At 40.3% G+C, this 12927-nt stretch overlaps 2 protein-coding genes and 1 long non-coding RNA gene across 7 annotated transcripts in view; 2 read left to right on the forward strand and 1 right to left on the reverse strand.

Annotated features, from left to right (window-relative positions):
* baiap2l1b (BAR/IMD domain containing adaptor protein 2 like 1b) overlaps positions 1-5385 on the forward strand; it is a 31168-nt gene extending 25783 nt beyond the window's left edge. For all 3 annotated transcript variants that reach the window (XM_031312712.2, XM_035996987.1, XM_031312713.2), the window contains exons 12-14: positions 593-809; positions 4261-4307; positions 4392-5385. In XM_031312712.2, coding sequence (XP_031168572.1) covers positions 593-809; positions 4261-4307; positions 4392-4464 — 337 coding nt within the window. In that variant the 3' untranslated portion in view covers positions 4465-5385. The remainder of the gene's footprint in view (positions 1-592; positions 810-4260; positions 4308-4391) is intronic.
* On the reverse strand, positions 2369-11425 carry bri3 (brain protein I3). Of its 3 annotated transcripts, none has more exons than XR_004107328.2 (4): positions 10852-11425; positions 9899-10007; positions 6695-6916; positions 2369-2404 (listed from the first exon to the last, which is right to left on the reverse strand). XR_004107328.2 is itself a non-coding variant. In XM_031312714.2 (3 exons), the coding sequence occupies exons 1-3, from the start codon at positions 11003-11005 to the stop codon at positions 6784-6786; spliced, it is 396 nt and encodes a 131-aa protein (XP_031168574.1). In that variant the 5' UTR covers positions 11006-11425; the 3' UTR covers positions 5508-6783. The 3 variants fall into 3 exon arrangements, 1 of the variants encoding a protein (XP_031168574.1); XR_004107329.2 differs by lacking the exon at positions 2369-2404 and adding an exon at positions 3789-4146; XM_031312714.2 differs by lacking the exon at positions 2369-2404 and having other exon boundaries at positions 5508-6916.
* LOC116059550 lies at positions 7372-7931 on the forward strand. The gene is made up of 2 exons (XR_004107330.2): positions 7372-7486; positions 7822-7931. It is a non-coding gene; the product is annotated as an uncharacterized LOC116059550 (long non-coding RNA).
* Positions 11426-12927: the final 1502 nt, after the last annotated feature.

The following is a 12927-nucleotide window of genomic DNA, read 5'->3' on the forward strand; positions in this document are numbered from 1 at the left end:
TTGGACTTAAGCTCAGCAAAACATCAGGAAACAGGATGTTTTGTGCTGATGAATAGATTTGAGAGAGAGAGAGAGAGAGAGAGAGAGAGAGAGAGAGAGAGATCAGAAAGTGGACTCTAGCCGTTTCTTCAAAGAGACTAATCCCTGTTGGATTAATTTATTAGATCTTAAAGTGCTGCACCTCCTACAGAGATACTGGCAGCCAACTGCTACAGGAACTGGCGCTGGGGGGACACAACAACACACAGACTCCTTCTTTCTTTTATCCTTAAGGAGTTTTTCCCAATAACCTTAATTTTAACATCATGCCTGTAAATCTAACATCAACTTTAGGATTAACCATTCTATTAGTAACCCTAAACTAAAAGATATAGCCCTCGAAGATAGAAATACAGGAGCGCACACACATGCCAAGAGACTTATGCAAATACGTTTAATTAAGTGGCCTTATTCTTCCCCTCTTCTACTGTCTTCGTCACTCCTCTCCTAACACTCCATCTTTCATCCTTTGTGCTTTACTTTTGTCTATTTGTTTCTACCCTGTCCCCTCACCTCTCACCCCATCCCTCCTCTTCCTCCTGCTCCTCTGCAGTGTGTCTGCTGCCCCGTACCGCAGTAAAAGCGTGGTCGACCTCCACCATCAGGACACGGAGACAGATGATGCGACCATGGTGCTCCCCCCAGCGGACTATTGTGACGTCCCACAGCGCAACACCATCAAGAACAACACCAGCATCGTCCCCACAAACAACCACCAGCACCCCTCCCCCACGCCCTCTGCAGTCTCCTCCTCCTCGTCTGATCACACGGTCAGTCCGTGGATTTGGATTACGTGCATTTATCTCACATCTTCCCAGTTTTAGCAAAAGTTAAAGCCATGTGTAAAATGTTCCATTAAGCTTAGTGCAGTAAAGCCCTGCCTTTTAAAAAAAATGATTGTTCTAAGAAAAGTAATAGCCCAGAACACTTTGACCTACTGTCATCTGCCAGACCTTTCTGCTGTGCTGGCACGGCCCGCCCATAGTGTCGTGATAGAACTGGCTATGTGTGGCTATATCTCACCTGATACTTACTGTATCCTCTGCTATGCAGCCTTATCTTGACTGTGTGTGTGTGTGTGTGTGTGTGTGTGTGTGTGTGTTACTTTGATACACTGTGTCAGCTGATGTACACATTAAAACGCTCACAGCTTATGTTTTATAAAGGCTACTGCCAGATTTACTCCAGGAAACCTGTCTTGTTTTCCAAAATTGCGGTCCTTTTGCTGGACTCGGTTCATCCTCACATGGTAGTAGGGGATGAAGACAGAGGCTGATTAGGGCACAGCTGTAAAGAAGATTGCCTTTGTTTTAATAATGCCCGGTGTGCTGATAATGAGTCTCCTGAAGTCTCTTTCCCAGTAGCGGCAGTGACATTAAGATAGAGACGAGAACAGAATGATGAAGCTCTCTAAATCTCAGCAGTAGATGTTTTTGAATATGTCCATTCTCACAAATGGTAACATAGAATTAGTCTTATTATATTATTATTATTATTATTATTTTTCAGCCACCTTCCCTACCAACTCGGCTACAGTCATTACTTTATGGATGTTGTCCCGTTTGCATAGTATGCAAAGCGTCAACCAAGTTGCGTTTTTTCTTTATGAAAGCTTTTATAGTTTGCCTGTTTTGGAAATATGTAAATGTGTTGTGGTTCTTCAGGGTCAAACACACCTGCCCTGTTGCCACGATCACATACACACACTCTGCGCTACATTACACGACATTGCTTTTCTAGTCTACCTGTAGACTTCTGATCAGGTATATATAATATACTTTATAAAATGTGTTTATTATTGCACCTTTCCAACATTAGTATATACATGGAGGGCCTAGACAGACAACTGACAACTGAATCCATATATATATATATATTCTGGTAGGCTGTGATGTTTGACCCAGATAGAGGTTCAATTGGGTAAGCGGCGATACTTTTCTCTTTCTTGCCTCGACAGTATTCATTAACCACTCATTTGGTCCACAGCCAATTCATCTTCGCGCTTACGCTGACAAACATTAAACAAAACATTGGCTGTGTCTGAAATCACTCCCTAATGTACTCATTTACTACCTATAAAATAGACTATTTATTATAATATATATAATTGAGATTTCTGACATTTATGATTCATTGCCATTTTGTAGCAACATTCACGTATATTTTTTCATTCAATTGAGTTCCAACCTCCTAGTGCACTAAGTAGTAAATAGGGAGTGATGTAGGACACAGCCTGCGTTTACATTTCTGATGTGTTTACAGGAAAATATATAACTGCAACAGAAAAGAAGAAACCACGTAATCTGTGTGTGTGTGTGTGTGTGTGTGTGTGTGTGTGTGTGTGTGTGTGTGTGTGTGTGTGTGTGTACGGGCTGGGCACTATGGTGGAATTCCACTCTGGGTGAACCTGATACCCAGCTCTATCTCTTTGTCACTCTATCTTCATTCTTTCAGTTTCTCAAGTAATTTGTCCGTTTATCTCTCCATCGTCAATGCATGCCTCTCCATCTTCAATGCATGCCTCTCCATCTTCAATGCATGCCTCTCCATTCCTCTATTTCCAGAGAAAATACTGTAAGGGTCAAATCCATTGAAGTGTATCTTCCATTCATCGTTAGTGACTCAGAAAACCCTGCTTTCAAAACCCAGAGATCTCATAGTAGACTTGGGTGTTGGGACCAGTTTTCCACTGTCACAGTTAGTGTAATACATGTAATCTGATTTATGTTCAGCTCAGTGTATGAGTGGGTGGCTGAGGCTGTGTGTTAGTGTGTGCACGTTTGTGCATACGCTGTTGGTTTAGTTAGGGACTTGTGGCTGCAACATTCACGAACATTATTGTCAGTATGATGAGCATGCTTCTCAGGTGATAAACTGAATTAATGTGGCCGATTGGTAAAGCACGTGCTTCCTCTGGAGACAAACGGAGATAGAGATTGACGTGAGAGATTGAGTTCTACAGAGAAAGTTGAAGATGGGTTTGACCTTCGAGCTGAGTATCAGTGAAAAGCAGAGTAAAAATAAACTTGTTAGTGTTGATACTCAAAGTTTAACCGAGCAGAACAGATAGTGGTGAAGACATTCTTGGTTCCCTGGCTGAGCTGTGAATTAGCACGTTCACCCTACAAGTGTATTTTAAACTGCAGTCATTATTCGACGAAAGTAGAGAGACACACTTTGAATTTTATTTGGAGATTAGATTAGTTGACGTGAATAAAGAAGCATGTCCTTTACCGGCCACCATTGTTGCTACGTGATTTGTAATCCAAACATCTGTAAGAGGGGGACAGATGTGAAACTCTTCATGTCATGTGGGGAATAAGTGGTCACAGTGAGAAGGACAGTGCCAAGACTGAAACACTGGACAGAGACAACAGTCACTCTATCCACTTCTGACCTCTTGTGGAATATCTGCAGTACTGCAGGTTGATAACTGGAAGACAGGGCCAGCTGCTTCAGCACTTACTCTGACAAACATTAAACAAAGCATTGGCTGTAGAAAAAAAGGGAAATCCAAGGCACTCTTCTTCAAAATTATTTAAAAAGCCTTTATTTTACTGGCTATTTCATAATAGAAAATTTAAAAGACATAGGGAGAAGCATGTCTGGGAAGCACACCCTGAAGAAGGCTGTCTGCGCCGCTACACGTGGGTTGCTTCTCCCTATGTCTTTTCAATTTTCTATTATGAAATAGCCAGTAAAATAAAGGCTTTTTAAATAATTTTGAAGAAGAGTGCCTTGGATTTCCCTTTTTTTCTACACTTAATTGAATTCCCGACCCCAAAGAGCACCTTCAAACATCTGACTGAACTTCCTGAGCACCCTGGACTTTTTTGTCTTTCAAAGCATTGTCTGTATCCGAAATCACTCCCTAATTTACTCATTTACTACCTATAAAATAGACCCTGCCCTACTCCTTGTGTCTGTGTTCAGCTTCAGTGGAACTGACTCTGGCCTGTCATAAGAAAACTTTATGAAACATACTTGAATTTCCAGAAGGTCCAGATTCCACACAGATTCCTTTCCCACGCTTTTGCTCACCCATCTATTTATCCAGTGTTCTATTCAACTTCAGTCAAACTAAATTGTGTGTGTGTGTGTGTGTGTGTGAAGCAGAAACGTATATGATTGAGGTATTCATATTGCAAATGTGTTATGGCTTTTACTGTGTTACAATGCGTGTTGGCTGTGTGACTTGGTGAATCTGTGTTTTCTCCACAGGCAATGCAGCCCAATGGCATCTCACGACCTACGCCAGCTTACCTTGCGTAAGTCACATAAGAACACAAATGAGATGATCTGCCTTTCTCTCAGACATGCACTCATCACTTATTTCTGCTGCGTCTTTACAGAGGAGGAAACCCATTCGCCACAGTCAGGCTACGTCCAACTGTCACCAACGACCGCTCCGCACCGGCCGTCTGATCAGTCCACATTTCCACACACCCTCCACTCCAACATCTTGTCAACATTTCTGTGTCATCTACCCTGTGCGTGCAGCTTTGCCCTACCTTTACTGTCCAGCAGCTTTTCCTCGTCTGGATGGAACCAGACAGAACTTGGCCATCACTGAGAAGAAAAATAAATGCCATTTGAATCTGGGATCCCCTTACTGCTGCAAACTCTCATCTGGAAGTATTTTGGGACTGTTTTATTTTACAGAACAGATGCTCATATATTTAAGATATACATATTTTCTACATTTATTTTCGTCCCTCTGTGGTGGTGATGTTTAAAGGACCACATTCTTACCTGCACTTGAGAAATGGATGACTAAAAATTGTCAGGAAAATACTGCAGTGTATGTATGCTGTTGATGTTGCGTGTTCATCGTCAAAATGACTGTTGCCATAGGACAGTAGAAGAATGTACTTAGGAGGACCTCTGCATTTCACCTTTGGGTCCTAATAAAAATGTTGCATCTCAGTGTCGATACTAAAATTATGTTGAAGGGTAAGGAGAGAAACATTCAAAACACTTTAAGACATGCATCCAAAAAAAGTACACAAGCGATCCTCATCCTTAAGTCTCTCTTGTATATACATTTGTACAACAGATGCTATAAATATTGACCTTTGCCATCTAACTAAACTTTTTGTAGAGCGAGAGTATCATGGAGACAGGACTTTTGCCTTAATGACACATGCATAACTACTGTAAAAATATTTAACTGTTGTAATCTTTACATTGTGGACAATCGCCTCATCTTAATATTGACAGTGCAGTAATTTCTGCTTTAATCATTACACATGGCATTTTAAAACTAGTGTGTGTACATTTGTTTTTGGCCCACATTACAACATTAATAGAATTTGCTGTATGAAAAATAAAGATTTATTTCTTCAATTTGCTGTTTAGTTTATCTTGCTCAAGTAATGGACACAAAGTGTCAGTGTTCTTATATATTTGTTTGTTTAAATGTATTTAATGTTCATCTGTTTATAAAAAATCAAATCAAGTAGTCAAAACCATAAGTAGCATTCATTTTTAATTACAGTAACTCGTATATAAAAAGTAAGAACCTCAATCATAAGAGCGTGCGTAGTGTGTTTTCAAAAGCAAGAAGATATTTATTTTTTTGAATCACTCCCACCCAGTTCTATCTCTTTTTCTTCTGCCATGGACAGTTATACAACATCTTGCTGCGATGGAAGACGTAGACACGAAGATACTGCAGATGCAGGGACATAGACATTCTCGGTTGATTGTCTGGTTTGGGAGGAATGGGGCAGGGTGACTTGTCACAGAGTACTAAGATAAAAATCCAGAGATTATACACATAATTGAAAGATTTCTTCAGCTTTTACTCTCAGCATGCTTTCCCAAAGTGAAACTCCGCACATTAAAGAGTCTGCGCTTTGACATAAGAGTCCTCTTGAAGTAGAAGAAGTCCGAACAGTGATTGAGGTTGTAAAGTCAAGGGCGTTTCAGATTGTATGTACCTGAGGTCTGCATTGGCCCTGGAAAAGCACAACCCAGCAGAATAATCATCAAACAAACTGTCAGTGCAAATATGGCCCCAAGAAATAATATCAACAAAAACAGACAAAATGGTGCAGGCTTTCTGCCTGAGACAAGTCCATTGTTTCAGCCGGGACAGTTCACATCCAAGGATCTTTACACGTCTTTTTCTTTGTTAAAGATGTTTCTGTTATTCCCTGTGACACACTGAGCCAAAAACTAACATTTCAAATAAAAAGTTTACATTTCCGGAAAAGGCAATTACATCAGTGATCTACATGGATGCTGTGTTGAGTACAATATTAAGAAGCACAAAAATATGTATGCAGTGTGCCAGCAAAGACAAAAAGAAAGAAAAGCATGTGTCTCAGTTAATTCTGGCTTGAAAAAACAAAGGAATCTGCTCAGATCATTAGATAACTGAGCTAAATCTACAGGTGAAATCATGACTCTCTGAATCTCTGATGATCACTCAGCATGTAGTGAAGGCACTGACGACAGCTGGACACTTGCATATGCTAGAATATATCCTCAACTAGCAGACGCAAATAGACTCCTACACGTGCCTCTAATAAAACATCATAAATTGTGGTAATATCATCTTGATCATTTGTTGTACATAACATAATGGCAACAGCAATGTGCAATATTAAGAAAAGACAACAGAATAAAAGACAAAAATGCTGGATTGTATGTGTGTGTGTGTGTGTGTGTGTGTGTGTGTGTGTGCACGTGTGCGCGCAAGGGAGCATGAGCAGGTGCATGAGCTGTGGTTTGGTCCCTCTAGCCAAAAGTGGCGCCACAGTTGGGACACCTTCTCTGACGCAGTGCGAAGCAGAAGAGGAGACCCAGGGGGAAGAAGAAGATGGCACACATGATCCCCAGACAAGTGAAGTCATCCTCCAGGACACCAACTCTGCAAAACACACACACACACACACACACACACACACACACACACACACACACACACACACACACACACACACACACACACACACACACACACAAAAAACAGCATTAGTAAGGAACACCAAGAAGAAATACTAATGCAGGATTTTATCACACAAAAAACTTTTCTCTGAATGGATAACTGAACAGGCCTACTGGGTACAGGCTCAGGGCCCCTGGATCACAACTTCTGTATGAAGTGACTGTTGTAGTTTCTTGTTGGAAAGCCAAAAAACCACAAAGAGGCACAAAACAACCACAAAGAGATGCAAACCATCACAAAAAGACACAAGTTAATGCAAAACAATGATGAATAGACACAAAACAACCAGAGAAACTAAACTAACACAAGGAGACACAAAAACAACACAAAGAGATACAAAAAACCCAACAAAGAGACAAAACAACAACAATGAGATGCAACCGCCGCAGACACATTGTTTGGAGTCGTTCTGTGTATCTTTCAGTCTGGGTATGTTGCTCCTCTGTAGGAGGGATGGAGGATCTTTTACATGTCTTTGTCCAGGGGCCTGTTGTCTGTCCATGGCTATAGTTTCATATCAGAATGTTTAGGGTTGTTTGTATGTAACTTAATGTCAGTTTATAAACGTATTCTTATTAGGTCATGTCTGCTCGAAGGATCTTGAAAAGAGAACGAGGTCCGAGCATTATCACTAGTGATTACATTTTCCTATCAACAGTTTACTGAATGCTTATCTGCAGTCTCTTTATTTTCTGAACCATGTCTGGACATTTCACTGTAAACAACCATCAAGAAGAAACTGCTTTGTAAGAGTCGGACTTAAAAGAACTGAAAGTTGAATTTGCTAATTCTTGACTTATCTTGTTTTAAATAAGCTGAGGTTGAAGTGTGCAAAAATATGCTTTTTACCATTTTCTTCTTCCCCCATAAAGCTGTATCAGATGTAAAGGTTGCTAAGCATTTGTCTTATGGTACGTCGTGCAAAAAAGTTTAAATATCTTTAGAAAAAAGAAAGTAGTTTTTGCCTTGTGTGACATGAAAAACAACAATAACAAATGATCATCATAATATCAAGCAACTTGTTTTGAAAGGGGAGTCTTAAAGCCCTTAGAGCAGCTTTAATCCAGAGTCACAATGAACAAAGTGCTAACCACAGTCTCATGACTGCACCACGCCTACCAAAGCGCCCAGTAAATCTGCTGGAGGCCCCGAGAAGGAATTAACAAATGCAATGTATCAAACTAGACCCTAAACTCATGGGAAATAAAAAACTGCTTTGGAAAGCGCTTTCTGCTAATGCTATGAAAGAGTGTCAGATATGGGTTTTTTACTTTTGGGGTGTAGATTAAATAGAAATAATCTTGATAAATAGGCCTTAATTACACCGATAATATTAGATTCTGCTGCAGTGATGACCTGGGTTCAACCTAATTAAAATGATTATAGCTTCTAAAACAAGGCATGTTTACATAAGCTGACAGTGTTTGGTCTACCATGGCACCGCACCACACTATGTGCTGCTGTGCCATGTCATAAGTATTTGCACAACATATTTTTACACTGGCGCCAGGTACTGTGGCTTTCACTGACTGAGGAAACATGATGCAAATGCTGACTTAAACTGTACTAGCCACATTTGTGAATGTTTTACATACTGCGGACATACTAGGGCTGGGTATCGGTACTCAATACCTTTAAAGGTATTGACCAAAATAACACATTATTAAGTAGTATCAAAACTTCTCTAGTCAAACAATACCTGCATTTGATCCATTTTGTACCCAGATCTAGAAAAACGCTATTTGTATGGTTTTACTAACAGCCAATCACCACAAGTGTTCTTCAATTTAATGTGACGTGTGATTGGTCCACTACCACAGAAGCTGCAACCCATACAGTCTTTGGTATGAAGTTGAGCGCAGTGTATTTGACAGAGTTGTACAGTTTTTTTTATGATTATTTTAATAATTTGAACAATTTTAAAAATGTATTTGTGTAAAATTATTTTGGATGGGGAGGATTGGTGGTGGCATTTAACGCAACTGAATGCTTCCATTCACATGAGTATCGAATGGAATAGAAAAAGACGGTATCAAATGAAGTACTGGTATTGTAAGTACTGGTATTGGTATCGGTATCGGTATCACTTTAAGGGTACTGCTATTGGTACTGGTATCATCATTTTTTAAATGATACCCAGACCTAAGACATATGCAACACACTGGTGAGTATATTTTACTTGAACTTTCAGTTCAAGTAAAACTGAACAGAAGTGCACTTGCGGGTATTCATTCACATGACAATAAACAATCCTGCTATGAAATGAAAAGCTACACAACCAGCTTCCTTACGTGCCTGGAATAGATATACAGTGTATATTTTTATTCAAACGCAACCAGTGTATGGGAGGACATCTGATTTCCATTTGCTGTTCTTGTAAACTGTGTTCTGTAGCCACCTTGACCTGGGCCTGATCCCAGTCACTTGTTTGAGGCTGAAATCATATGACTGACAGGATGTTGACTCAGGCACAGTGAAACCAATGTAAAAACATCTTTCAAAACTGAAAGTCACATCCGCTTGACATTAGGTCACACTGTAGGAACAATGAAAATACACATACAGATAGTCGCACAGACAGACACTGATGATTTTAGCCTCAAAAAGAACTGTGCTCAGAAACCTGCTAAGTCTGAGTGAGCATGGGTTATGGGTCACGGTTAACGGTCACTGTCCATTATGTTTATCTGCGTTTTAAGCCCCCAATGTCAACTTCCAGGCAGCGCTACCTGGAAGGCACTAGGATTAGGCAATGGTTATGGTTAGGGTTAGGGTTGGGTTAGGTGCCTTGAAGTCAACGGTTGCAGCGCTGCCTGGAAGGAGACGTTGGGGGCTTAAAACACCATTGAGCGTCCATTATGTACCTTAATATACACTCTAATATATATGTGTGTGTGTTCTCACCTGCAGGCAGGGCAGCCTCCCACCACCACTACAGACGGTTGTATGATTGTGTAAGTCCCCGTGTAGGGCTGCTGGGCTATGGCAGGGCCCATTTGGGCTGGTGGGTATCCTGTGATTGACAGAAAGAAACAACATACATGATATTGTGGACATTCATTGTAAAAAACTACATCATTTTTTAAATAATTAAACAAATTACCATATCATGTTTTGATTTGTGTGACTGTGTTGTGAGTGTGTTTGTGTTGAGAGTTTGGGATTCAGGGGTTTATTTCACTGACACTCTCAGGCCATACTGAATTTTTTTTTTTTTTTTTACCACCTGTGTTCATCAGCAGTGATATTTGTGTGACACAGTAGTATAATAATAATCGTCCCTTTCAGATGCAGCAACAGGCTATTTTAATCTACCCAGAAGACCAAGAATAGGAGGTTAAGCAAACAGGAAATTACAACTACAAGAAATGAGTCGCACAACCTGTGCTCCCTGCACTGTGCCAAAACGTCATTAACATATTTCATATTCTGTTGCTTCCTATAAAACACTGACAAGATTATGTGTTAAAGCTGTAAGCCATCCGACTATAAAGTGTATTGGTTATTTATCGTTTAGTGAGCACTCATAGTACACTCCCTTTAAAAGGCGCATATTTTCTAATGTATGGTCAGTATAAACACCTGACATACTGCGCACGCGCAACATTGGAGCAACTAATAAACGGAACTTATTAGGCCTACTGTTTCACGGCATTTGTAACTTAAAGTCACAGACTCGGTGGTTCGACATGATGTACCCCCTTGAGACAAAAAGACTTGTGAGCTCCCAGAGCCACAACAAAGCCAATTTCCTTTAGACGAAGACGGAAGTGGGCAGCAGTGAGACCTCACCGTGCTTTACTTTTTTGCCAAATGTGGACCATGTACGTGTGCAACGTGAACGGGGCTGTACTTGCCTTGGCCATCGGGGTACTGGTAGGGCGGCGGGGCCGGCGGGGGGATGGCCCCATAGCCCTGCTGCTGCTGCTGCTGCGGGCCGTACTCATAAGCCCCTGGGACAGCGTTGTAGGCGGGAGGTCTGTCCTGAAGAAGAGGTTTGCTGTCCACCATCTCACCCGACTCGATGCGTCCTCAAGTTGTCTCGTTCTCTGTTCTTAACTTAAATCTTCAGCAACAAAAAGGGTCAAAACTGTACTCCGGTTATTTGGCTTCTTTTTTCCGAAAATCTGTGCGACGTTGGTTGGCGACAAAAACAAAGAAAAGACGCTGCGCAAAAATGAAACTTCGTCCCTCTCCATGCGCCAACTTTGTACCTGGTGGCGCAACAACCCCAAATATTTACCAAATGTCCACTTAAAAGACAGGAATGGTCTGGTAATGGTTAACTTAACTCCATGTCCCTCCTTGCAGTTGGTCCTTTGGCACCAATACAACAGTAATCTGTCATCCCAGCGCCTTGTAACTCAGTTGAACTCAGTAATGCTTTTCCTTTCTGTCTGGATTGTCACAAGAGAAGAATCATGTGATGGGCTGCTGTAGCGCCTCTGCTCACTGAAAGGCTTCTTAAAGCTACAGTTCATGAAAATAAAAGGCTCAGTGCTGCATGCAGTGCACTGCAGAGCCAGCACACCATTACCTCCCAGTGCCCACTGGTGTTAATCATAGGCCTACACATAGTGCAGTCAGCGGAATGCCATACAGTTTATCAGGTTAAGATTTAAGAGGTTAAGGAGACGCCATGTGTGGAGGGCATCAATTGTTCACGCTGTGACTTACATAAATGTCCTCATTATGAGTGGGCTACCCTTAATGTTGCATAATATTCACATCCTCAGATTTGGTCCGAGGATCAGGTTGTTGGTTTGGAGAGGATACGAGCGAGTTAATACAACGTCAACAAGATGTTAAAAATATCCTGGACGTTTAAAAAAAAATATATATATATATATATATATTTTTTTTTTTTTTTTAAACGTATATATATATATATATATATATATATATATATATATATATATGATTTTGATATGATACTGTTTTCTCATTTCTCATTATACATTACTACTCTATATTTTTTTTTACAGATATAGTTACATTTTAGATTAATACTTTACATAAATAAACAAATGACACACTTGTACAATGCATTGCTATATTTTAAACCAGCAGTGATCTCTTGCACATGCAGCATTGTAGGGTTGGGGCCACTTGTCATATTTTAGATGTCTATGACATGTCTATGTTAGCAGTTAAACCAAAGAGACACAATGCCCTCTAAACTCATCAGTCATCATCATGATATCACATGCTGAGGTGAGGTGATGGCTGCCGACTGTTGCCCCTGTCCAAGGTGCTGAACCTGGGACCCCCGAGTGTGAAGTAGCTATCCGGGGGGACTCGTCGTTCACACTGAGAGGCAGCCTCATGGCATTTACTTTACTATTTACTTTACTTTACTTTAATTTACTAAGTAAGTAAACTCCTGCATTCAAAACCAAAAGTATTATCAGCTAAATTACCTTAAAGTATTAAATTCAGAATCAGCTTTATTGGCCACGTAAGTGTGTATACAAACAAGGAATTTGACTCCAGTGTTTGTCAATCTCAATGTACTTGCACAGAAATAGACAGCTAAAAACAAGGACAACAAAGCTGAATAAGGTAAACATGAACATTGATACTATATCAAAAGGTATCTATATAAAACTCTCAACAACACAATACAACTTTGTAGACAACAAGACAGTGGTGCAGAGTGCAAAGGGTGCTGGAATCAATATAGGATTATTGTAATTAATGTTGTGTTAATATTCATATTAGTGTGTAGTGTCCAAATATTTGGACAAATTGTATTTTGATGCTTTGGCAACATTGTTATTGACACTTTTATGCCAATAAAGCCCCTTTGGACCTAATTAAAAATTTAATTATTAATGTAACATGCTGTTATATACAGTCTGTGGTAACAGATGGTTTTATATGGTAGTAGTTGGATTTGGCAGCATATACAGTGAATATTCATATTGACAGTG

This window comes from Sander lucioperca, chromosome 21 (assembly GCF_008315115.2).
Source record: "Sander lucioperca isolate FBNREF2018 chromosome 21, SLUC_FBN_1.2, whole genome shotgun sequence".
NCBI classification, from domain to species: domain Eukaryota; kingdom Metazoa; phylum Chordata; class Actinopteri; order Perciformes; family Percidae; genus Sander; species Sander lucioperca.

What these genes read in the sequence shown, in the direction of transcription:
- bri3 (XM_031312714.2), bottom strand. Translation starts at nt 11,005, where the DNA reads ATGGTGGACAGCAAACCTCTTCTTCAGGACAGACCTCCCGCCTACAAC. An exon ending in CCAGTACCCCGATGGCCAAG is followed by an intron (nt 10,008 to 10,851) that starts GCAAGTACAGCC and finishes TGTCAATCACAG; the next exon opens with GATACCCACCAGCCCAAATG. An exon ending in GGAGGCTGCCCTGCCTGCAG is followed by an intron (nt 6,917 to 9,898) that starts GTGAGAACACAC and finishes TGTGTTTTGCAG; the next exon opens with AGTTGGTGTCCTGGAGGATG.